The 26144-nt window shown below is 33.5% G+C and overlaps 1 protein-coding gene across 6 annotated transcripts in view; it reads left to right on the top strand.

Annotated features, from left to right (window-relative positions):
• The window catches only part of LOC128217047 (membrane-associated guanylate kinase, WW and PDZ domain-containing protein 3-like), a 97957-nt gene that overhangs the window by 22774 nt on the left and 49039 nt on the right, over positions 1–26144 (top strand). Inside the window, exons 1-2 of one of the 6 annotated variants that reach the window (XM_052923878.1) lie at positions 5036–5057; positions 12233–13264. The exons of the other annotated variants lie outside the window; for them this stretch is intronic. Coding sequence (XP_052779838.1) covers positions 12643–13264 — 622 coding nt within the window. The 5' untranslated portion in view covers positions 5036–5057; positions 12233–12642. Of the gene's footprint in view, positions 1–5035; positions 5058–12232; positions 13265–26144 lie in introns of those variants that run through there. 6 annotated transcript variants of the gene reach the window in all.

Raw genomic sequence — 26144 nt, 5'->3', positions numbered from 1 at the left:
TGTACTGTAAACCACATGAATTCGTGAAAAAATCTTGTTTTTTTGCTTTGATATAATTATCAAGACCTTTCCACGTGTGTGGCACATGGGTGGAAATTGATCCATGCTCTGGTAAATGAGGCTTCTATGTTGGACCAGATAATGCGGGGCGTACATTCACTTATTCTCAGCCGACAACCGATCACTGATCACTGCTGTTGTCATTCTTCACATGTGTGTTCCTCAAAATATTTTGTGTTAACATGCTATATGTTGAAAAATATTAATTAACCAGTTCTTGTATGTAAGGCAACGAATCACAAATGGTTTGCTTGATATTTCCCGACGGACTCACAAACGCCTCCAACCACAGTGTATTTAGCTACTTGTGTTAGTGGGCACATTTTTTTTTTTTTTTCGTTTTTCATTATGAAATAAAAGGGGTTTGTCCAAAAATAGGTAAATTGTGTTGTTAAGGTTAAATCTTGTATAAAAGCAGGTACTAGAAAGGTAGGCTTTTAAAAAAAATAGTTTATAATATTTATAATGCAGTTTATCAAAGAACATTTTTGTCATCATTGGAAAAAAGGTGTTAATACAATCTTCAGTATAAAGCTTTAAAAGTTTAAAAACTACAGATTAAAATACATGTTTTTTTAACCAACGGACCTTAAAAACAATAGCGCCTATTTCGAAGGTAGGGTTGGTTAACCATGCAGAGTCACAAGTATTTTTTTTAAGGCCTTAGGAAGTAAGAAAAAACAACAACAACAAAAACAACGACCTTTAACGTACCCATGGTTACCGTTTAATGTGGCAAGGGAAACCATAAACATAATATTCATAATTGTGGCCTATTTTACTTATTCATTTTGATATTGTGGAGGCCAAGGCCGACATTCCCTTGAAGTTCTGTCTGTCTTGGACTGCGTGGGTTGCATTTTCAAGAGAAATAAAAAAGTAAATTCAGATTTATTTTTATTATTTTGATCTTTATATAAAATCTCTGGTCTCAATTTCTGGAAACTCATATAACAGGACTTAGCTAAGCTCACTATTTTCGATTTTCAATAATTAATGTAATATTTACTTCTTTATGTCTATTTATATTTTTAGATAGGAATTATCTGGATGAAAATCAGATTAAACCATTTTTTATTTATCAAAATCATATCTAAGTATGTATTTTAGCTAATTGAAAGAAGCAACTTAAGCCTTTCTTTCTTAGAAGTTTCAAGAAATCGGGGCCAGGATTAGCTGTTCCTGAAATTTTATTGAAATACAACATAAAGTGACTTAATGTGCATTCATTTTTTCTACAGTGAGTTTGTTGTTTACCTTTCTAAGAAAAACATCCTGTTTTTTTCTTGGAATGATTGAAGTTTATGTTTGCAAATATGTATTAGTTTTCCTAGTAAACTTAGAATGGGATCTGAATCATGCATATTGGATTTCAAATATTACAAATCACGTGAAAGCATTACAAAGAAAGCCAGTGTTATAGATGTAATTATGATGAACGCTGCAGTTGTGTAAATACATTAACGCAACATTGCTAAAATCTGACTCATTTTCATATCATTTTATCATAAACATAATTCTAAGCATAATTTCAGGTTTAAAGTCTTGTTGAGCTCGCTCGATTTCAATTTTCATATTTTTGCGCTGGTATTCTTTTTTGATTTTTTTTTCGTTGTTTACATTTTTGAACAGTTTGTTTTATTAAATTTTTAAATAATTTCATGTCCAAAATGCAGTCATCGAAATTGGACTTTTGTATGAAAAAGCCTGAATTCTTATCTTATTCCTTGGCATCAAAATTTGGAAAAAGCCCTGCTGTATAAAATTTAGAATACGAGCAAGCCCGGAAAGCAGTTTACCAGTGCGGGCTTGCGGGCTTGTGCTAAGCAAATTTCGACCACTGAAAATGCATCGAAATAAATTCAATTACATGCAGTAATCAAGTCATTTTGAAATTGTTTTATTTACTTGACCTTGACCTTTCATCATCAAAGCAGCTGCGGGCGCTGTAGTTCCAAACAAGACTTGTTGTCTATTTTCATTTTTTGTGTGAACAATATTGTTGGAAAATGCTGAATAAACTATGCATTTGATAAATGAAAACAACTGGTATCAAAATTGAAAGAATTATATTATTTGCTGATGATATTTTACAGATAAATTACTTAGAGAAAAAAATCTGAAATCTTAATTAGGTATTTTCTTAAACAATGTAAACTACTGCAGATCAAAGGATAAAACATAATATCCTCGGGAAGTTTGTTTTCTTTGTGGAAGTTGGCAATATATCTCACGGCATGAAACTTGGCATAAAGTCTGAGGCATAAATCCACATAGAACCTTTGAATAAAAAAGATCAGAAGGAACAAGGTATAGTGGAAATGAGTTGGTATCATTCATATATCTATTGTTATTTACATGTTGACATTTTCACGATGATTGTTTTTGCGTTTTTATCATCAGTTTGGCTGCAATATTTGGCACAGATTCCAGTATGTACTGGAAAACGATTCTTATTCATGGTGGTTAGAGATTGCACTGTGATTTACAAAACTGATTAAATTTTTGTACTACATTTTGATGAAATTTGTGGAAAGTTAAAGATTCATTATAAAAAATATTTTTGTATATGTTATTGTGTCACCTGTGCTGGTTGACATGATTCTTTAACTCGATTTTGATAAAATTTGTGAGTTATCAAAAGATTCATTTTGATTAGTATGAGTTTCATATCACCTGTAAAACATGGCTGACGTGGGTATTTCTCTGTTTGTCGTTGTCTCCATAATTGGTAACAACATCACATGTTTGTTTCTTATCCATAAGTTTTGAATGACACATTGTACAGTTAGTCACCAAACTTGGTATTCACATTGGTCTGGTCAGTAGATGACCCACACTTATTTCCGGGTCAGTAGGTTAAAGTTCAAGGTCATTCTGACCTTTCACTAGAAAAATGATTGGCTCTCACGACAGGACGGGTGGACATATTTGATTCACTCAATACTAGTCCAATGTAAGAACAGTTACCGTATTTTCTCGACTATAAGGCGATTCGCTTATAAGACGGCCCCTAACTTTGCCCATGAAATCTGGTGCTTTTTGTTTCGACTCGCTTCGGGTCCCCTACTTTGGGGGTAAAAATCGGGACCCAATTTCCCCGTCTTATAGTCGAGAAAATACGGTACACATTTTTGAGTGAAATCGTCTAAATGGCTGACTTTTATTTTTGCCAATGTATTCAATGTGTTTCCATCAACATTTTGTGGAGCTAATTCAGTTTCTGTATTGTTATTCTGTGGATTAGTCGGTGTTTAGTGTGGGAAGGAGGTTTGGATATTTTTATAGAATTATTTCAGATTGTAATTGATGATGAAGTATTGTGTGTAGTGCAGGACGGAGGCTGAGATATTTTAATAACATAACTTTTCATTGTAATTCATTTAAGGAAGTACTGTGTGTAGTGCAGGACGGAGGCTGAGATATTTTAATAACATAACTTTTCATTGTTATTCATTTAAGAAAGTACTGTGTGAAACAGAGGAACAATATGTCGGCACATTTTTAATACAATTAAGACATTCCCTAAGGACTTTCTGTCTGTGTGATAAAAAGATGGTAACTGAGATAAGAAGCAGCCCGGTCTCACATTTGATCATAATCATAACCTGGTGTCCTGCTGTCAGGATGCTGGGTCTGTTTTGCTGGTGCCTGTGACATTCATGTCAAAACTGACTGAAAATTACAGGGATAGATTAATTAATTTGATTTTGTGATTTCTTGGAATTTAATAATTTATGTCATGTGGTGGTATGTTGTTGAGTTTATACAATGAAAAATCTATCACTGTTGAGTATGTGTTGCTGTTGCTGCTGCTGCTGCTGCTGGTGCTGCTGCTGCTCCTGCAGCTTCTGCTTCTTCTGCTGCTGTCACCACTGCTAATGATGATGATGATGATGATGATGATGATGATGACGATGACAATGATGATGATAATGATGACGACAACAGCGCCAGCGACAATAATGAGGAGGAGGCAAAAAGTGATTCTTTTTATGCCGCTGCTGATGGTGATGTTGATTATCATGAAATTGATGATGATTTTGCTATTTTGCTGCTTATGAGGATAGTATGGATTTTATTGGTGATGATGCTGTTGGTTCTTCTATTGTGTTATTGATCATGATAATGTTGATAGCAGAAATTCTAAAACTTTGGAACCTCAATCGGTCCGGACCCGGCGACTACCCCCGCACCCCCCGGCCCCCAGTAGGGGGTAATGACCCTGTTAATTTAAGCTATGTACATGCCATGAAAAAACTAGATTTTTTTGCACTAAATGCTGAAAGCCATTGATTCGGCTGAAATCGACTTAATGCAAAATCTGAGCAAGCAAAATACATTCGCAAATATGTAATAAGCAGAGAATCATAGGAATTCCCCGTTTTCTTGCACCAATAGATCAGTTATAGATGAAAGTAAAACACATATCTCCCTGATGACGTGAAGGCCTGACACTGATTGATAACGAAAAATTACAAGTCAATATTTATATTTACCTCTGTGGGATGAGAGATGGAAGGTTGTTGGGTGATTTGGAAAATGTAATTAATCAGGATGTTGTAACAGAGTTTGACTTACTGTGTGTAATTGTTAAGTGGGATATATATTTATTTGCCTTAACGTGATGATTTGAATTATGTGGATATTTTTTTTATACCAGAATTGTCCAACATTAAAATACTTATTAAGCAGTGCTGAATTTGTTTTAAGGGGCAGGATGTCGATTATTTTTATTGATTTTTTTTATTATTTTTATTTGATTTTTTTTTTTTATTATTAATTTTTTCAAGAAAAAAGTATTTTGATCACAAGAATGTTGAATTGTGGTTTTGCTGTTACAAAAATGATTCAAAATCATGTGAATCATCTCCCATAGAGAGGTGCAGTTCAGTTAGATACAGTTTGGATTTGATGTATAATTCTTCGACACATGTGAACTGCATTGAAGTCATTGGAAGCCATCAAAATCTTATCTTCACCAGAAAATTGAAAATGTAGACAGTGAGAAATGATTGAAATAATTTGAAATGATAGCTACCTGGCATTTAGTGGGCATTCCGACAGTGTTTATATGAGGTGTATTTGGGGAATTATACGAATAATTGCGCATTGTATGAGAAAAGATAAAAACATGTCTGCGAAATAATCTCATAGTAATTTTATTACGCATTTTATGGAGTTCAAATAAATACTGTTCTGTGGTTGTTATATATATAGAAACTTGTGAATCATACATTAATTTTATTATGTATATTTTGTGAGAAAAAGTTGGTTAAATGGATTTTAATATAGGTTATTGTTTATTTCAAGGTCTTCATGCAAATTAAATTTAAAGCTGCTGAATTCCCTCATATTGAACGTTTTGACATTTTTTATATTTTTTTTGTCTTGAAACAAGCCAATTTTTTGCGAAAAGCATGGAAACTAGTGATATAAGATTGCTGACAAAAAATCGATGGCAGCTAAATTTCATAATTTTTATTAACGTTTGAAAATTGATGTTTTATGGTTAAAAGTGTTACAAACGCCTAAGAAAAATTATTTTTTTAGATTAAGCTTTTCATCTTTTTTTAGATATAGAGGATATTTTTGTGTGTTTCAGTATATGATTGTAATAATTACTTCACTGAGTCACCACAAAAGATATATTTCACGATTGGCGGAGCAAGGAGTGAAAAATTAACTTTTTGTGTTCTCGATGTGAAATAATAATTATTACAATCATACACTGAAACAAGCAATAATTATATTTTATTATATTATCGTACCATGAAACTTACAATTTTTCTTTTTATTATATGCCTGAAATTGGAGTTAAATCTTAGTTATTTAAATCTCATTTTTGAAAAAGGTCAATTTGTATGCACACTTCAAATAAAATATATTGAATATGGTTCCAGACTTGTAATTTCAAAGTTGGCTTTCTTAATGATATGTTGTTTTCTTTCCTGCTGCAAGTTTAACCGTTATTCATAAAACTTTTATTTAAGGCCAAAAAAATTAAAATGTTGTGGATCCAGTGACATGCTGGAATATAACAGACTAGTCAGCTAGGTAGGCCGAGAAAACAATATTTTTTTAATGTGATTTTATTATTTACATATTTGTTTAAATTTTACTCATCCAAGCAACCATACAAAAAATAACAGGGTTGTTGCTCGAAAATAGGGTTGGGCCAAGATTACAAATAGTCTCCAGGCGAAGTTCAGACCGAAGTTGCAAAACTGCAAATGTTCATTTCATTGTAACTTTGTTTCTAGTAATGTATCTAGTAATGCATTGATGATGAAATTTAATATATTTTTTTGATGATTTGAAATTGTACAGTTATTTACATTTATTTTTGTGAATCAAACGAAATAAAGTACTTTTTTGTAATTTTTCTGAGTCTGAGTCTAGACATTGACTTAAGTATGTTCGTAATCACAGACCCTGAACCACAAAATTGATTTTGCAACGCCTTACCATGCATTATGAAAACAGTAGACTGGAAAGACGGAAAAAATGCCCTTAGTATGTAAATTACAAATTTCTGCTCCCAGACAGATATATTTTATACAATGTGTGAGTCAGGATGGCTGCCGGATTTTATCATTGCAAAAGTTCCCGTTGAAAGACAAGCAGGGTCCTTGGGTTTTGAGGGAACAAAAAAAATCGCCTTGCGTTAACATGGCACATCTGGCTGGGAGAATATTGAGACGCTTTTTAACTTTCGTTAGAATTTTCTTATTGGTGCGTGCATATGAAGGTGCACTGTTTTCAGTGCATTTAATTATTGGGATTTATAATTATATTGTGAAAGTTAATTTTTATGGAAAAATTAATTACAGTGATGGTTGGGAGTACAATCATGTGTGTGAAATACATTTATTAGACAATGCTGTGCTTGGGAGATGATTAAAATCGTTTGAACTAAATTTAAAAATGTAACTCTAAGAAATTTTATTTTTCTTAAACATTTTATTTAGTCAATGTGAGAGCGTCATCAGGTTCCAATGCAAGTTTAAATATCAATAATTATGTGCTATGGTCATCGTATAAACAAAATCTAGGTTCTTTGCGAAAATATGGAATTTTGTCAGTTTTCATTAGTTCTTAATACAAGGGCGTTATTTTTCTAATCCAAGTGATGTAGTCATTGTCAGAACAGTTCCAATGCATATCCGTTAATAAAAATTTAACTTGGTCATGGTTACTGATGTTTGTTGTAAAGATATGGAATTCGGTCAGTTTTTGTCAATTCTTATACAGATGGCATTCAGGGCAGTCAGGTGTATGTATGACATTTACAACTGATGCAGCTTTGACAGACAAAAACTGAAATGACAGACTATTTTCTCTGAGGTCTGAAAGATGCCTTCATGTGACATTCTGTTGTTTTTCTCCTCTTTATGATGCAAATGTTGTGTACACTGGTTAAGTTCTGTCGTGAGATGCAGGTTTAATTTTCGTAAACTTTCAATCTGAGTTCCTTTGGATTTTCAAGTTTGTAAGTTTTTTGTATTTATTTCCTTATTTCATTAACTCTACAAAGTATTAGGATCGAGTCTTAGTTGTCAACAAATCATTTGTTTTCTGTCGTAAACAATAACACACAAAAAAAAAATCCACAAATGACAAAAACAACAATTGAAGATGTTTCTCAGATGTTTAAAAAATATACAAGGGCCAAAAAAATAATGTATGGTTAGGGTAACATCTTGTCTAAAAACAGGTCGAGTAGGCAGGATTTTATTATTATTATTATTTTATAAGTCTTTATGTTAAAATTGTATTGTCGTCATTTGGCATTGGCGTAATAGTAATCTTCTGTAATTGATAAAGCTGTATTATGCTTAAAGCCACATATAAAAACACACAATTTTTGCTTGTTTAGTTTTTAATATTAATGATAAGTTTTCTTTTTTATCCAACAGACTATAAAAACTGTAGGGGCGATGCCTATTTTGTAGCAAGGCTCGGGTAACCGCAACCAGAAGTTTTTGTTGTTTAGGCCTGGTAGGAAGTCTGCATAGACAAGTTTAGTAATAAACACCCTCTAGGTATCTTAGTGTTGTCAACAATTTTTTTTTTTCTGACGTAAACAATCACACCAAAAATCCACAACTGACATAAAAAACGCAATTCAAGATGTTTCACAGATGTTAAAAAAAATGCTAGTTTTCAGTGACACATATTTTTTATTCAACAATATCAGCACTGTTCGTCAATAAAAAACACAAACAGGTATGGGATTTGGATAACACATTGCAAAAATTACAAAATTTGAGTTTGACAATGATTGATGACAGAATTGGGCTTGATTTTATCTCTCAGATATTTTTCTTCTGCTCAGGCAGACAACAATTGATTAATAGTTTGTTTGGTGTTGATGTTCTGACTGATAAATCAGTATAATGTAACCACTTCATGATTACCTCCCTTAGTAATTGTTCTGAGATTTTTCTACTGCTCATGCAGGCCACAATTGATTAAAAGTTAGTTTGTAGTCGATGTACAAACTGACTGATAAGTCAGTATAATGTAACCACTTCATGATTACCTCCCTTATTAATTGTTCTTAGATTTTTCCACTGCTCATGCAGACAACAGTTGATTAGTAGTTAGTTTGGTGTTGATGTACTAACTGATAAATCAGTATAATGTAACCACTTCACGATTACCTCCCTTAGTAATTGTTCTTAGATTTTTCTACTGCTCATACAGGCCACAGTTGATTAATAGTTTGTTTGGTGTTGCTGTACTGGCTGATATATCAGTATAATGTAACCACTTCACTATTGCCTCCCTTGGTAATTATTATTCATTGCTGTCTGCTAGTGTTTTTTTTTTTCTTCCTTACACTTTCATTCTGTCATGATTTTTTTAAATAAAATTAGACCACCGAAACAATTGGGATGCAGGTATTTTGTGAGTTCAGAAAAGGCCTAAACAAATATTCAGTTATAGTGGCCTGGGTTCTTGGCAGTGATTATTATAATGATACTTACACTAAATGTGTCTTTGTGTAAATAATTTACAGAGAGTGACATATGTTTGGGAAAATTATTTTTTCCTGTATTTATATTTTATTCAGATATTATAAACATTTAGACACGATTTTCTGAGATAAAAGCGTGGAATAAAATATCGTGTTTGCATTAGCGGGAGTCAAGAAAAACGAGCTCAGATATTGGAAGTAATTAAGTGGATAAGAAGTACATACCGACTTGTTTTGGTTGAAGAAATTTGAACAATAGAAAACTGAGGTGTATTCTATTTTTTGTAAACTAGTAAAGTCTTCAAAATCCATTATAAAGGAAGTCAAAACTTATACTTTTTGCATAAATATATCATTTTATCACAAGGTTAATACAGCCATTCGGTATTTTCTATAATTCCCCCCCCCCCCCCCCCCCCAAAAAAAAACCCACAATAACAACAAAAATAGATATATTTATTTTTATTATAAATAAAATAATATTTAATAAATAAAATCAATGATAAAATTATATCTTCATTTTTTTTGTGTCCAATGTGTCTTAATAGTATGATAAAAAAGAAATAATCTTACATTAATTAGGTGACAGCCAAAGACCCTCTTTATAACTTTCCTTAACTTGTTTCAGAAAGTTTTGTATTAAATGGCAACTACTGTAAATTCCAAAACATCTTTACATTTTAAATTCATTTGCTATCAAAAAAGCAGTGACCACTCAGGTTAAGTTGAAATTCGACAAAACTTTCAAAGAGGGAAGAAAACATATTGAACTTTAAAATATTCTGAGAGGATAATTGAAATTTAATTAGAGGTCAGACTTTACAGATTTTTGAAATCCTTTATGAATTTTACAATGGAGGCCCATCATTTCATGTCTGTGGTATATTGTTAGGGGCCCTGCAAAGAGTTTTGGGGACAATTAGCTAGAGCCAGGTGCCCCCACTTGAGCCAGGTGACCGCTTGGGGCTTGAGTGCTATAAGGGTGTAACTGTTATTTGTTTCCTTGTAGAATTTACAGTGTTTTTCCTGTGAGGCTGAAGCTGGGTTCTCAGACAATGGGTGGATATGAAGAGTCTAATTTTAAAGGCATTTTTGGACCATTAAATGTTTGAATATTCATCATGTATTTTACTGTTGTCTGCTAAAATAATTCTTTGATGCTTGAAGGAGTTAGTTTTGGACTGAGGATGTCTGGTTTTGCCCTGGATATACATTTTACCAGCAAACAACAAAGGGAAATAATTCTTTTGGAGGTAGTTTTGGACAATACATTTTGTCAAATAAGCTATATATTGGAGATAAATTTCGGTTCCTGAACATTCAGTTGGAATTAATAAACTCCAGAAAAATCACTTTTGTGTTAGATTTAACAATTTGTTGGATATATATTTAAGGTTTTAGCCAGGTTTTGAAAAGGACAGGGTTGCCTACAGAAAAAGGACAGGGTTGCCTACAGAAAAGGGACAGGGTGCTGAGGGACAAAGCACACATTATCAGGCAGTGAATAATTAAAGCATTGTGAATTTCATAAAAAAATGTGCGTATATAAATTTGAAGTAATATTGGGTTTCAACTATTTAATTAATAAAAATTATGTAAAGTTTATTTAAATTCATAATCATATTTGAAGTTTTAATCAAAACAAAAGAGATGTTTGATTATCTTAAGCATTTAATTCTTTGAAGGCAAGAGGGTGCACATTCTGGTCTCAACAATGGACAGGGTGGAATACTCTCCCATAACCCTCAAGCTAAAACCTAAATTGTAATACAGAAACGAACCCAGTGGATATAATATTAGTTATTTATAGCACATTTATGGGAAAAAAAACAATATCAGATTGCGACATGTATTTATGTCTGAGTAATAAATTTCAGTTTCATTTGGCAGAAAGGTTCTAACAGATTGCAAATAATTGTTCTTGGGCTAACTGATAAGCCCCCGTGGAACTTTATCTCAGGTTTCAGAGCTTCTGTACCGAGGTCCAATTAGTTTTGACAGGACAAAAGCAGTTAAAGGTCGGAAATATATCAGTCAGAAAGTTATTGTATTTTGGATGGATATGTGGCTACTGATTGGTGCTGAACGGTGGAGATATATGAAATTATTTATTGTTTTGGAGTTAAATTTGTGTATAGTGCGGTTAAGCATTTTTTTTTGGCTCAGAGATATTTTCTCATATCATGATTGTGTTGTTGCTTTCTTGCACAGAAAACAATATTTTTGATGTTGTTCGTGAATAATTATTCAAAGTTCTTTATAAAAAAAAGTTGTTTTCATTCCTAATATTGGTATTGAATATTGGAAAGCTGATAATGGAATATTGTAATTGGTGGCCTGCTGTTATTGGACCCCTTTGTTCGTTTTTTTGGTTGGTGATTTTCGACTTTTTTGTGATGAAAATTGTCTGGTAGCTATTGTCATCGCTCCATACTAGTTAATCCAATTGACGATATTGATTTCTTTATTTAGAGGTCAGAATATTAATAGACTTCCATCATTATATTATTCGGTAGTTACTTGGAAAAACTAAATTATTTGAAAAACTACAGATTGAATCTTGATAATGGACCCCTGATCTGCAGAACTGACGAGTGGGAATGACTATTCAGTGACTTAAGATTTAAATGCCCATTTCTTACCATCATTATATCTTCTTCAGTAGTATTTGGAACTATTAAAAACCTAGGGATTGATATGTGGAATTTGTATATATAGAGATTTATCAGTGAAATGAAAACTATATTTTTGAAACAGTGAAATAACATTTTGATATTTTTCACTGTTTTGATATTATGATTAAGCCCGCTCTCATTTTTAAATCAAATGTTTATCCTTTTTAGGCATATAATAAAAAAAGAAGAAAGTGTTTCAGTGTAAGATAGCAATATATTTTACCTCATGAACACCAAAAGTGAATATTTCACTTGTTAAATATAGATTTTGGTGCTCACTCAGTGAAATATATTACGATCTTACACTGAAATAGACAATTATCCTCTATATCATTATTTTCTTCAGTAGTGAAACTTGGAACTATTTAAATCCTAGGGATTAAACTTAATTAAACTGCTCATTTACAGAATTGACTATTTGAATTGACTAATATCCGGAAACAGCAAATTATATTTACTTGGAACTACTTAAAACTTAGGTATTGTGTATAATAAATAAACTGCTGATTTGCAGGGATAGCTTGATATCCAAGAGACAAAAATTTAAATTGACTTGGAAATATTTATACCTGGGGATTGAGAATATAAACCTGCTGATATGCAGAATTGACTATCGTGGGATTGACTAACCAGAGACAATGATTATAATGCCAAGAGTTCTTACATCACCGGGTGTGAAGCACTAATATCAGGCAAATTGGTTGAGTTATTTTGTTGTAAATTATGCATAAGATTCAGGGAACAAGCAATAATTTCTCTTTGGATAATATTGGACAAGGGTTTGACTCTGTTGGTAACATCAATCGGGCAATTAATGATAGTGTTTGCTCTCTCAGCGTGGAGTTAATTATGACAGTGCGAGGATCAAAATTGGATTTAGAGGAAACATGTTAAGTGGATGTGTAAAACACAACAGTGGTTAGGATGGTTCTGATCCAGGGTGGTGGAACTCTGCTTTCTCAGTGTAAAAACACCTTGTGGATGATTGTGGAAGCGGAGGAAGGCTCGTCAAAAAGCTCGTCCCCGTCACAGACTCCTGACCGGGAGTCGGATACGGGGGGATTCAGTGATTCCCAGGGCTCGGGAAATGTGAGCCCTACTGTTGCAGACATGGAGCGGGCTAAAGGTCACATGAAGTCTGCCATGGAGAATGAGGAAATTGAAAGTGAAGTGTGTCAGCATTGTTTACCATCAGGAACGGGGATTATAAGTTCAGAAATCGGAATTACTAAGCCTCTACCCCCTCCGAAACGGTCGGGAAGTGATATATTCATCTATGATGTGTTTGATAGTAATTTGGATAAAATTAAGGAGGGCAGATCAGATGATGAAAGGGATGTTGAAAACATAACTGTGTTTGAGATAGGTGGAGAAGAAGGGTCAGCTTTTGTCCCTATTAAAGGGCCGCTAGATGATGTCGATCTCCTTCAAGGGGCGGGCATTATACCCCCGCCCATGGAGCCCCTGAGCCCCAGGAGCATGTGCAAAGCCCGTGGAAGTGAATCAAAGATTTGTAAATGTAAAATAGTCTTCAAGAAAGACAAAGGTAAGATATTGGCTGTGTTCTTCTTAGGCTAAAAATAAATGTATATATTTTCCACTACGCAGGGCCAAAACAAATTACATTCTTTTCAAAAAGAGAAAGTGGTTGTGGGCTTGTTATTTATTTTTTTTATTTTTTTAATTATCATCACTTGAGAATGGTGTGGAAGTTATAAATCTTCTGAATAAAACTTTGAAATGTTTTAAAATGCACATATATATGTATATCTTTTTTATTTATTTTTTATATTTTTTTTACTAACTGACTATAAAACGTAGGGTCAGTGTCTTTTTCATAGGTATGGTCTGTAACCTGAATCAAATGTATTTTTGAAGGCCCTATTTAAAACATTTGGTGAACGTTTTCATTGGAATCCTATCTCGGGTTAAAAAACTGAACTGTTGTTTATTTTGAGAGGCCATGTGGGACACGGGCCCTGTGGATACTCAAACCCAGGGTCTCTTGGGTGAGAGATTGACATCTTATCAGCATTAAATGACTGGATTGTGCCTGTTTGTCAGTATAAAAAAGGTATATACTGTTTGTCAATATAAAAAAGGTATATACTGTTTGTCAATATAAAAAAGGTATATACTGTTTGTCAATATAAAAAAGGTATATACTGTTTGTCAATATAAAAAAGGTATATACTGTTTGTCAATATAAAAAAGGTATATACTGTTTGTCAATATAAAAAAGGTATATACTGTTTGTCAATATAAAAAAGGTATATACTGTTTGTCAATATAAAAAAGGTATATACTGTAAAGATAAATATACAGAAAATACTATCAACTTAATGATAAATTATTAGGATCATGTACACATAAAACAATGCACATTTTGTTGTTTATATTTAGTGATGATAAGACTATCTATTCACTAGCAGAATTTAAAAAAATGGTTCTTTGGGAGGGGGTGCAAGTCCAAAGTCACACCATAAGGTATGCCCCCCTCTTATTTCATTCCTGTATCCACCCTTGCTTGTGATAAAACAATTTCGTCAATAACCATGTTTGAAATTCCAAAACTGAAGGTTTATTTCGATATTGTTAATACATCACTTCTAGTGATCGACTTGGAATGTGACAGTTATAGAATTGTTTTACTGCTAGGGTATTTTCTTTTGGTTAAAAAAAGGCACGATACCCAATGGCAGGAAATAAAAATGACATTGCTGTAATGGTTAATAAATTATTTGGAAAAGAACACTAAAGAAACATTCGTGGCAACACTAACATTTTCTTACTCTCATGGGTTTGTTATTGGTTTTTGTCCCCAATATAACCTTGATCGAGGAAGTTGACTTTTCGTTTTCAAACTTTTTCGGCCAGGGGTGAATAAGTGAGAATTGATCACTCTGCTCTGGAAATGACCTCAAAAATGCTGATCAGTGACCACAAGAATGCTGATGAAAAGGCTAGGGAATGGAGTGGACAGATGTGTGCTAATTCTGCCACTTTTCTGCCATGCATTTTTGATGAGAGTTCCACACTTTTACTGACAATGTATTTGGGTTTTATTGCAACCATGCACTTATCCTAAATTCCATTGCTTTGTTGTTGAACACCTCCAATATAATGTATTAGGAATGCAGGGATTGAAAATAAGGCCAAAAAATAAATTGATTTGGTTAGGGTTACATCCTTTTCAAAAACAGGTAGGGTAAGTAGGCTTTTTATTAACCAGGTTTTCACATAGTGAAACCTGGTTATTTGAAAGACGAACGTCGTTGTTCGGGCGGGCGGCTACGAGGCCAGGCAGCGTCAAACTCACCTATGAAACTGAATAACTTTAGTTAGGGTTGACATATCTTAACCCAACTTGTTTTTTTTTTTAATTTATTTATTTTTTATTAGGCTTTTTGACAAAAAAAGATTTTTTTTGTCATAATTGAGAATTGTGATAAAGTAATTTTCTTAATAAAGGTTTTAAAATACGAATATAAACACTTAAATTTTTATTTTTTTAATTTCTTTTACTGACTATAAAATCGGCAGGGATGGCACCTATTTGTAGATAGGGACGGGTAACCCGAACCAAATGTATTATTTTTTAGGCCTTATCTTTATACATCTCCAATATAATGCTTTTGGAACATAGGAGTCAGAAATCACCATTAAACATATCCCAATAAATTTATTTTGGAGTGCATGAGTCTGAAATCATTGTTAAATATCTCCAATATAATGCTTTTCGAATGCAGGAGTCAGTAATAATTGATAAGGGAATTGTGAATATTGCAGAATAAAGAAACAATTATTAAGTTTTATCTCAAAAAATTTCTTCAACAAAGAACTGTGAGTTATTGTTATGGTCTTAATCAGAGTTTCCAACTTTCAGGATAAATCAGAAACAGAAGAAAGCACCTTGAAATGACTGTGCTGAGACTAGTTTGGTGAATGATATTTCATTGAAATTTAAGTATTTTCAGAGATAGTGAGCCAATGACTGTGTAAGGGTTAGTAATTCCCATAAATATCACTCAGGCAAAACTGTATCTGGAGTTATTGCCCTTGATTTACCGATAAATTTAGACAGGCATTGACATAGCTTCTAGCTAAGCAACATTTGTAATGCTTTTGCATTTACTCTGAAAACCCAAATGATACTATATAATAATTAATCTTAGCTTTGGGTTGGTGAGAATATGGGTCCTGGCTGGAGTTATCGTCCTTAATCTACTGACAAAAATGGACCAGTATTTATGATATCATCTAAGAGACTGTGGAAAAATAAAGTACTGGCCAGAAGAAGTTAGGCAGGTGATTTCCTGATAAAAAGCATATCAGTATTTAAAATGTAATCCAAGAGTCTGTGGGAAAATAAAGTTCTCGCTTGAGTTAGTCAAGACACTTCTGGAAAATGAAGATATAGCTAGAGTTATAGTCCTTGATTTGCTAAGAAAAACTATCAATTATAAAGCAAAGTTACTGTGGGGGGAAAAAAGTACTGGCCTTAATTCTGGTCCTTGATCTGCTAAGAAAAACAGACCAGCATTTATAATGTTAGCTTAGAGACTGTGGGGGAAAATAATGTCAAGGCTGGAGTTATGGGCCTTGATCTTCTGAGAAAAACAGACCAGCATTTATAATGTTAGCCAAGAGACTGTGGGAAAATAAAGTCCAGGCTGGAGTTATTGTACTTGGTCTGCTAAGAAAAAAACAGACCGGCATTTATAATGTTAGCGTAGAGACTGTGAGGGAAAATAAAGTACTTGGTGGAGTTATGGTCCTTGATTTACTGAGAAAAACAGACCAGCATTATGATTATAGCCAAAAGACTTTGGGGGAAATATAGTACTTACTAGAGTTATGGTCCTTGATTTGCTAAGAAAAACAGACCAGCATTTATTATGTAAGCCAAGAGACTGTGGGGGAAATAAAGTCAAGGCTGGAGTTATGGCCCTTGATCTTTGTAGGAAAAACTGTCCAGTATTTATAATGCTAGCCAAGAGACTGTGGGAAAATAAAGTTCTTCTGTTTCTCATTAGTCTGTCTGCTGTCCAGTTATTTACATTTCACATTGTTCAGCATTACAAGAGATCAGAGATCGGTCATAGAAACTGACTCCTTTTTCTCTTTAGTGGAAACATGACCTATAATGGGATTTCCAGGTTTTGATAAATCATGTCTGGTGTTTTCTCTGATACTGGTCAAGGGTTTGAAGAAATGGTCTTAATTTTAGACAGTAATTGTGAATAAACAGTGCGTCTCAATCATTAATGTTGCTAAATGAATGTTAAAGGCCCACAACATAGGTTAATGTAAGCATATTTATTTATTTTTAATTTTAATGCATTATCATGTTTAAAGCTGCACTCTTTCAAATATACCATTCTTACAACTTTTTTATCTTGGAAATAGCAAATTTTTGCACAAACATCTTCAAACAAATGATATAAGATTGCTGACAAAAAATCAGATCGTAGTTTTTCAGATTTCCATTCGAAAATTAATGCTTTATGGCTTAAACCGTTACTAACGGTTTAAGAAAAATGCATAAAACATCAGTTTTTGAGCTTAAACCTGAGATCTGATATTTAGTCAGCAGTCCTATATAACTTGTTTCCATGGATTTTCGCAAAAATTGGCTCGTTCAAAGAGAAAAAAAAGTTGTCAAAAATGTTAATCTGTGAGAGTGCAGCTTTAACTCATTTGATTTTGATAATCGAAACCAAAAAAGGCATATGATTAAGGTACAGACAAAAAAATATTAACGATATTTAGGCGTTTTTTTAACTGGAGAATTTGTGGCCATATTGTAGCTATTAATAAAAATAAAACAACATTTCTAACGGTTATTATTTTTCATCTTTACCTAATTGATATGCAGTTTGGGGAAATAATCATTTAACAGTCAAATGTGTTTAACATGAAAATGCATTAAAATTGAAAAAATAATAATTGTTTGCAGCAGTTTATATTGTGCGCCTTTAAGGAAAACCATATGTTATTTTCGCTTATTTTAAGACTGTTTTCAAAGATTTTTATTTCATATTTATTTTTGCTTTAAGTAATGATGGCCATTAAAATAACACACTGCATAGTTAGCGCATTGATTGTTTTCGTGTTCTTGAAATTACCATAAAGTATTATAATTACATGAGAATGGCAGCATATCTTCTTAGAAATCCTTTAGTCTTGATTTTATCAAAGAGAAATTTTGGCAGTGTGTTACCAACTAGGTAAAATAATAGTTTTCCTGTATCTTCAAATTAATTGATACACATCTTCTGAACATGATGATGAATATAAACAAAACTTCAACTAGCTCCTGAAATTCTTGTGTTTCATTAGTTGTTTGATGTTTCGGAATTAGTAATAAAAGTGTGGCTAAATGGATAAAGGGAAGTTACTCCAGCAATGTATTTTGACTCCAGGTAACAGTTGTCTTTCTTTGCTAAAAATACTGTATTTGTTAAGTTTCCCCTTTATGATTACAAGCAAGCTCTACAGGAAGGGAAAGTAACTCTTCAGAGAGTTAAAATGTTGACAGCAATTATTTGATTTAAGCATTGTCATAATTTAAATAAAAAAAAGATCGCTATTTTAATCAAAATGACATTTTTTCCTAATCAGAAAGGTCACTGAGCCCCATTCCTGAAATTATTAACCTGGAAAATTGTTGAATTTCAGTGTAAGATCAAAAACAAGGAAAAATGCTTGTGGTTAAATATTTACATTCACACTTGATTTTCTGTTAAAAAATAAGTTGTTCATTTTGCATGAACTTGTCGACCTTTGTCACATGACCTCTGTAGAGTTTTGTAAGGAAGACCTGGGTCATTAATTTATAAAACACGATTTAAAAATTGCAATTTTGCAAATTTTCGAAGAAACAATTGGGACATCATGAATTTTGCATAATGCAGCTGAGAGTTCATATGGGAGAGCCCTCAAATAAGGCTTCTAGATGCCTATTTTGTGCTATAAGGTGTCTGAAGCAGTTCCCAAACCACTACTTGAGTGGTCACCAAGCCGCTTCTAGGGTAGCCCTCAAATCCCTTCTACAGCGGCTACCAAGCTTCTGATGGAAATAGTTTTAGAGCCTCAGATACCAGGTCAAACACATCCCTGATATATGTTCATGGATATTCAGCTGTTGTTTATTTCACTGGCAAAATGTTTATTTCACTGGCAAAAACATATTAAGAAACATGTTGAAAGTCCAGAATTATCCAGGGGAGACACTTTTTCATGGTACATACATTATTTGGAGCAGACTGTTCGTTAATGAGAATTTAGATGTCCAATGTACAGTTCTTTATTTAACAAATGAGGGAAAGTGTTGGGATAATTTGCCGAAGGATTGATGTTTAAACTGCAAGGGAAGGAATGAAATCAAGATTTTAGAGACTTGTGTGATGTTTTATTTAGATTGAATACCGTAAATGTCCTACTAGTCGCATAGGCCCTTATCTACTCGAAGGACATCTTCAATTTTCTAATTCTGCGACTTGAACAATGCTTACCTTTACCCAAAACATTAAAAAAGATGCAAGTTAGACATTGAGGTCATTGTTTATAGCAGATTATGCTCAGCCTGTTCATGGCAAGCATATAAATCCATGCCCTTTTGTATAAATTAGGTTACACACAACCAACATTTATATCCGAGCAAAAGTGAACTATGCTGTAGTGGATACTGATTGGTCAATCTCTGCCTTTTGACTCTTTCTTTCATCTAGGTGATGGTTTATTGTGACAAGCAAAATTATAATTGATATTTTATGACTCCATATATTAGTGATATTAATTTGAGTTTAGTGGTATTGAAAATGTTTGCTAAATGGGAAAAAAGATTCTTATGTAGCTCACAACGTTCTCAAAAAGACACCCTCCTGGCATATCTGATATATCAACAGTAGGGTCGGCACCAATTTTGTAGGTAGGGTGGGGTAACTCAAACCAGAATTTTTTTTTTTTAAAGAGCTAATCAAGAAGTGTTGTAACAGTTTCCATGCTCTTGGCACTGAGTTTGAAACTTTCCCTGTGAACCCAGCACTACCTCATTACTAAATGTAAACAGACTGACTTGTTGGAAAGTCTTCCTAGCCAGGCTGAGATTGATGCCAGATAAACACACTGGCAGGCATTATTTATACCAGGCCAGGTAAAAAATGCCTTGGTTCTCATTCTCGGCCATTTTAATATTGTGCCCCTAAGAAAACATGGGAGAAAAGAATGTGTGATCTTCACAGTTTTGAATGGATATTGACTTTTAGCTCATCTGTTTTACGAAATAAAAGTTGGAGTTCTGTGAAATCCTTGGTTATGCTGTTGTTTGCTGCGGTGGTGTTGGTGTGCAAAAACTTTGGCCATAACTCAAAATCCGTTCAAGAATTTAAGTTCACATGTTGCCAAAGGCAATAAACACATATACAGCAAGGCCTATAATTCTAGCTTTAATAGTTGCTGAGGGAATCCCCTTATTTTTCTTATTAAAATTCAGGATTCACCACTATGGTAGTGTAGATAAAAAATATATATAGTATAGATAACGTCAAGATGGGTTATAGCAACTTATCTGTTTCATCATCATTCATAACAGTTGTGCCATCTCCTTTGCTTGGCCTTATTGATTTTCTCAGAAAAGTTGTGCCATAAAGCAAGATTTTCTTTCCTTGGCCTAACTGTTATTCTCAGCAAAATGTGCCATTAACCAAGATTTCAATTCTCAGAAAGAAATATGCCATAAACCCAAGATTTGCTTTGCTTGGCTTCAGTAATGTTCTCTGCAAGAGATGTGTAATAAATCAAAATCTCCTTTGATTGGCCTTTCTATTATAATCAGATAAAAAGATTGCAGTCCAGGTATCAGAAATAAACTCATGTATCTTTTTTGTTTAGTAAGGTGTTGAATTGACATTGGAAATAGATAGTTTGTGGATTTTACTTACTGAGATACTGTAAGTACTGAAGACATGCATTTTTATTATCACCTGTTGGTATAAACTCCTATCATAATTGTGTTGTCTATTTATTTGAATGGAAAATTTCTTGAGCAAAAAATAAGTATGACTGAATCTTGCTTGGACTGGAGGAGTAAAGGGGTGGAACTGACTGTGAGCATTGACATCAACGCTTGTAGTGAGCATTGGCATCAACGTTTGCTGCGAGTGTTGGAATGCCTGCTGTGAGTGTTGGCATCAAGGCTTGCTGCGAGTGTTGGCATCAAGGCTTGCTGCGAGTTTTGGCATCAAGGCTTGCTGTGATTATTGGTATCAACGCTTGCTGTGTCAGCGTTGGCATGGAGGCTTGCTGCAAGCGTTGGCATCAAGGCTTGCTCTGAGCGTTGGCATCAAGGCTTGCTCTGAGCGTTGGCATCAAGGCTTGCTCTGAGCGTTGGCATCAAGGCTTGCTCTGAGCGTTGGCATCAGGGCTTGTTGTTCTCTAGTACAATAAGTGTAATTTCAGTGATAATGTTGGTTAATGACTCTCGGGTATTTATTCACTGAAATGTTAGAAATTTCCATTGTTTAATGGGATGAATTGTATTGTGAATCATAACAATTAGTTCAGACAGTATCAGGTTATGTGGAGTAAGGGGGAAGAGGCATTTATTTGCATAAAGGCAGAGTCTCATTAGGACAATTACCATGGTAAATAGCGAATACTGATTACACACACCCATCTTAGTTTGAATGTTTAAGACAAAAGGAAGTTAATTGAATAAGTTAGTAAAGTAAGTTTCAAATATTTAACACATGTGTATGGATTCATCTCCTTGTTCAGTTTAGTAGGATAATTTTGTAAGTTTTATTTGTTAACATTTTGACTTGTTTGATGTATCTTAATTTCTGTTAATGATGTTGTTTTGTACAGTAATTTGGGTCGGATAGTGGTATAGGTGTCCACCTCTTAACTGACTAGGTTGTGGGTTCAGTCCCAATCAGGGTGAGATTGCAGGTCTTGTGATAATTAGGTGTCCATCTGTCAACCGACTAGGTTGTGGGTTTGATCCCCACCAGGACGTAACTTTCTCATTGACCCTTAAAATGGACACCAGTACTAGTTTCAACACTGGAAACAGATTCGAGTCATTGATTCTATAAGCTATCAACTCTCAATCCAGTGTCAGCTTTATCTTAGGTGATGACACAGATTCTGAAGGATGTTTGAGACACTTGTATCAACCTTACGTTGAAATATCACTCATTCACTTGTAAAATAGCGTTGTTTTTTTCATTTTCAATTGGCATCAGCTCTACCTAAGCTAGTGACACTGTTATTGTCAAGTTTTGAGATGCCTGTTTGAGAGCTGGCAAACTTGTTTCTGTGCCAGATATTTAATAAACCTTCATGTTGGCATATCACAGAAAAGTATGCATACAATGTACGTTAGGCCTATAAAAAAATACATTTGGTTTGGGTTGCCCGACCCTACCTACGGAATAGGTGCCCACCCTACCGTTTTTATAGTCGGTTTGAAAAAAAAAAATAAAAAAAAAAATAAAAAGTTTATTTTTTTTTTAATTGCTTTTCAATATGTAGTTAAAAACCTTAAAAGCTTATACCGAAAATAACTTGAACACCATTCCGCTATGATGAAAATGACATTCTTATATAAACCTAATAAGAAAATAAATAAATAAAAAAAAAGCCTACCTACCCTACCTAGTTTTGAAAAGGAAAATTTTTTTTAGGCCTTAGTAAACTTATTACAAAGCTATTTTCATATTCAATTGTCATCAGTTCTAGCTGTTGTAGCGACTCAGTTTCTGTCAAGGTTGCCATGCATGTTCGAGAGTGCCAGTGCCAATGAACCTTCATGTTGGCATGGCACACATCCACTTACATAAGTACTCTTTTTATATTTAGCAATTTTCATTTTCAGTTGGCGTCATAAGTGACACAGTTACTGTCAAGGTTAAGAAATGGCAAACTGGTTCCTATGCCAGACAAATAATAAACTGTCATATTGACATGATTGTACATCCACTAGTATGACTTTTTATCAAGCAATTCTCATGTTCAGTTGGCATCATTAGTTACACAGTTATTGTCAAGGTTTGGAGTTGGATTTGTGCCTGTGCCAGAGAATTAATAAACCTTCATGTTGCCATGTCTCGGCATAGTATTCATATGTTAATAAACTCAATATTACAGTCGAACCCCTTTGACTTGAACTTGCTTTGCTTGATTTCCTCGTTGGCTTAAAATGTTAAGGACTGATTTTCTTCAACTGAAGGAAACATTTTGGCTTCGACTGAATTTCCTGAGGCTCAAGGTAAATTGCTGGTCCTTGGGAGTTCAAGTCAGAAGGGTTCGACTGTACAAAGCAATTTTCATATTGAATTGTCATCAGTTCTAGCTGAGGTAGTGACACAGTTATTGTCAAGGTTTGGAGTTGGTACACTTGTACCTGTGCCAGACAATTAATAAACCTTCATGTTGGCAAAATTATCACACCTACATTTAATGAGGAGCCAGGATTTGTGACAGCAGGTTCAGCTGCCTCTTCTAGGAATCTTTATAATTAAGACTCCAAAGGTTGTTTGCCTTCCAAATCATTTGAAGGAGGAGACTTTGTCACAAGAGTTTATAATCAAGTCCAAATTTTGAAATTTTTAATGCATTCCAGTAGTCATAAACATAGCTATTCTGCCATAATGCTGTTTTAAGGCATAATATGGAATTCTGATCTGGCATTATGTGTTTCTATTTGAGATGAGCACAAATCGATTTCAATTGGTTCAGACAACAAGTAAAAATCAGAAAATCATATATTTTTTATCTATGGTTGAGAAAATATCCAGGGTCAGGGAGGTTGGGGGGAGGTAGGGAGACTACCTGGTAGTGTCAGTTTGCCCTTAACACAGGTATTTGTTTTGGGGTGTTGACTGTAATCTCTCTGTTAAATGAGTACAGATTTGGCATTTCATGACGAAGTTCAATCATTTTATGATAACATAATACACTGATATTAAGTATTAGAAGGCTTGTTTGATAATACAAACCAACTTTATATTAAGTATCCTTGGGCATGTTCAAAGAAAGTGCTAATCATTTGGAGAGAAATCATATGAAAGTCATTGGCTTTGGGATTAAAGACAAGAACAGTTAATAAAACGTTGATAGTACAAAAGTTCTGATTTCTGAAGGTAATGGTTTCGGATCTGCCTCCTATAAATGATACACCTTATCATTTCTGCATGTCTCACTGCCAGATACTGTGTGCTGATAAGCAATCTGGCTGCTTATAAGCCAGTTAGGCTTTGTTTATCACCTGACTCACCTGTATACAGTAGCCCACTGGGGAGTTGATGTTTAACTCTTTGTAAACAAAGGGTTTTCATTGCCTTTTTGCAGGTGATTATTAATAAACCTGCTGGGGGTGGTGGGGTGGGGGACACACCTGTCAAATGTACAACACTTGTCTGTCAGTCTGAAAGTCATGGTCTGATTTGTTGGAACTTTCAGTGATAGTGTTGTTTTTTTCAGTCCAAGTACAATATCCCTGGATCCAGATACCTGAATACAGAGTGTTTTTTCTCTCACCTTTTTGTAAATGGCACCAGTCCAGTTAGAATTGTGAAAATAGAAAGAAAATGCCTAAAACTGTGAATTTACCATAGTTTATTTCAAATAAAAGCAAAGCCCACTTTAAGATCCTGGTTCAATTCAAGATTTTCAAGAGAATAAGATTTTAACATGTCCATACCAGTTGACTTGATTTGTTTTTAGGACTGAATTTTGTGTCCAATTGTTATAAAAAAAGGTATACTTTTTAGGCTTGTGTATGGGGGCTAATTGACAAAAACACATATTGCGAGAATATAAGAAAGAGTGATCTACAATGGTTGAAAATCCAAGACTATTTGTTATGTTTGTATGTACTGCGACCCATGCATGGCTCTGAATCTTGCAAATGTCTAAGCCACAATCTTTCACCAACCTCATTGCCTGTACAAAATAATTTCTGAGGTTGTGTGTCAAATTCCCTTTAAAAATGAAAGCTTTTATGTAAAGTATGCATATATAATTGTACCTCATAAATAGTGATAAAACTATACAGATTTTGTTTATGTGAGTAAGGCAATTTTACATGGTTTATAATAAAAAAACTTTTGTCTGTAGACGGCCATTAATTTGGTTCAGATTTTCCAAGAAGGAACGTTGCATGTCAGACTATGTTTTATTAACTCCAGTTACAAAAGCTCATTACCCAACAAAATTCTGTCTAAAATGAGGCATTATAACTCCGCCATGCAGGTGCATGAGGGTTATTTTTTGTGAAATTATTTTGTGTTGTGAAATTTGCTTCACATTTTTTTTTTACAATTTTGGACGGTATCCATGTTTGTTTTCTAGTGTCTAGAATTTCAAATCATCTTTCTGCAATTCACAGCTTTTATTAAAAAGTAAGTCATATATATATATTCATTGTTTCTCATGAGCCTTTTATCTGTTACATGATATTTTCTGGTGAAATTTATATATGATATACCAAATAGTGTTCATCATATAATTAAAATATCTTTCCCAGAACTCAAAGTAAACATTAGCGGCATCATACTGTGATTTCCTCCAGTTTCATTTAAGGTCATCCATCCATCATTTATTAAAAATATTTTACTTGTTTTATTTTAAAGATCAAATATACAATTTGTTATGTTTTAATATATTTTTTCAGCAAGATCTTTTTTTTTTTACAGACATAATGTTGTTTAAGAAACAAATTATAAATTATTAAAATTGCTATATAATGCTAGTAAAATTGTGTTTATGAACTCCCTTTAATACATAATGTTAGTAAGAAGTTTATCTCCCTTTAATACAAAATGTTAGTAAACTTGTGTTTATGAACTCCCTTTAATACATAATGTTAGTAAGAAGTTTATCTCCCTTTAATACAAAATGTTAGTAAAATTTTGTTTATTACCTCCCTTTGGTATATATTGTTAGTAAAATTTTGCTTATTACCTCCCTTTAATACATAATGTTAGTGAACTTTTGTTTATTACCTCCCTTTAAGATATCATATGATAGTAGCATCATTATAGTGTTATTAAAAATGTAATCCATGCAATTTATATCATAAATCAATATAAATTAAACATAGAAGTAATTTTGAGGTTATTATATAAAATGTATTAACACATATTTGCATCCTATAGATCAATCGCGTACCTGTATGATAAAGAAAAAATAATTCGATGGTTTTACCTTTATGCACTAACACATCTCTGCATCCCAATGCTGGATGGCTTACCTTAAATGTATCAGGGTACATGTGGGTTTCATTTGTATGCTGATTGTCAAGGTCACTGTTAAAAAGAAGCGTTCAGGTTTATTAGGATCAGAGATTGAAAAAATATATGTGAAATGTGAACAGAGTGCTGGTAACAAGGATAAAACCTCCTCACAAGGTCAAATAA

This window comes from Mya arenaria, chromosome 14 (assembly GCF_026914265.1).
Source record: "Mya arenaria isolate MELC-2E11 chromosome 14, ASM2691426v1".
NCBI classification, from domain to species: Eukaryota; Metazoa; Mollusca; class Bivalvia; order Myida; family Myidae; genus Mya; species Mya arenaria.
Note: the sequence above shows the minus strand (reverse complement) of the source record. Positions and strands in the feature narration are given on the sequence as shown.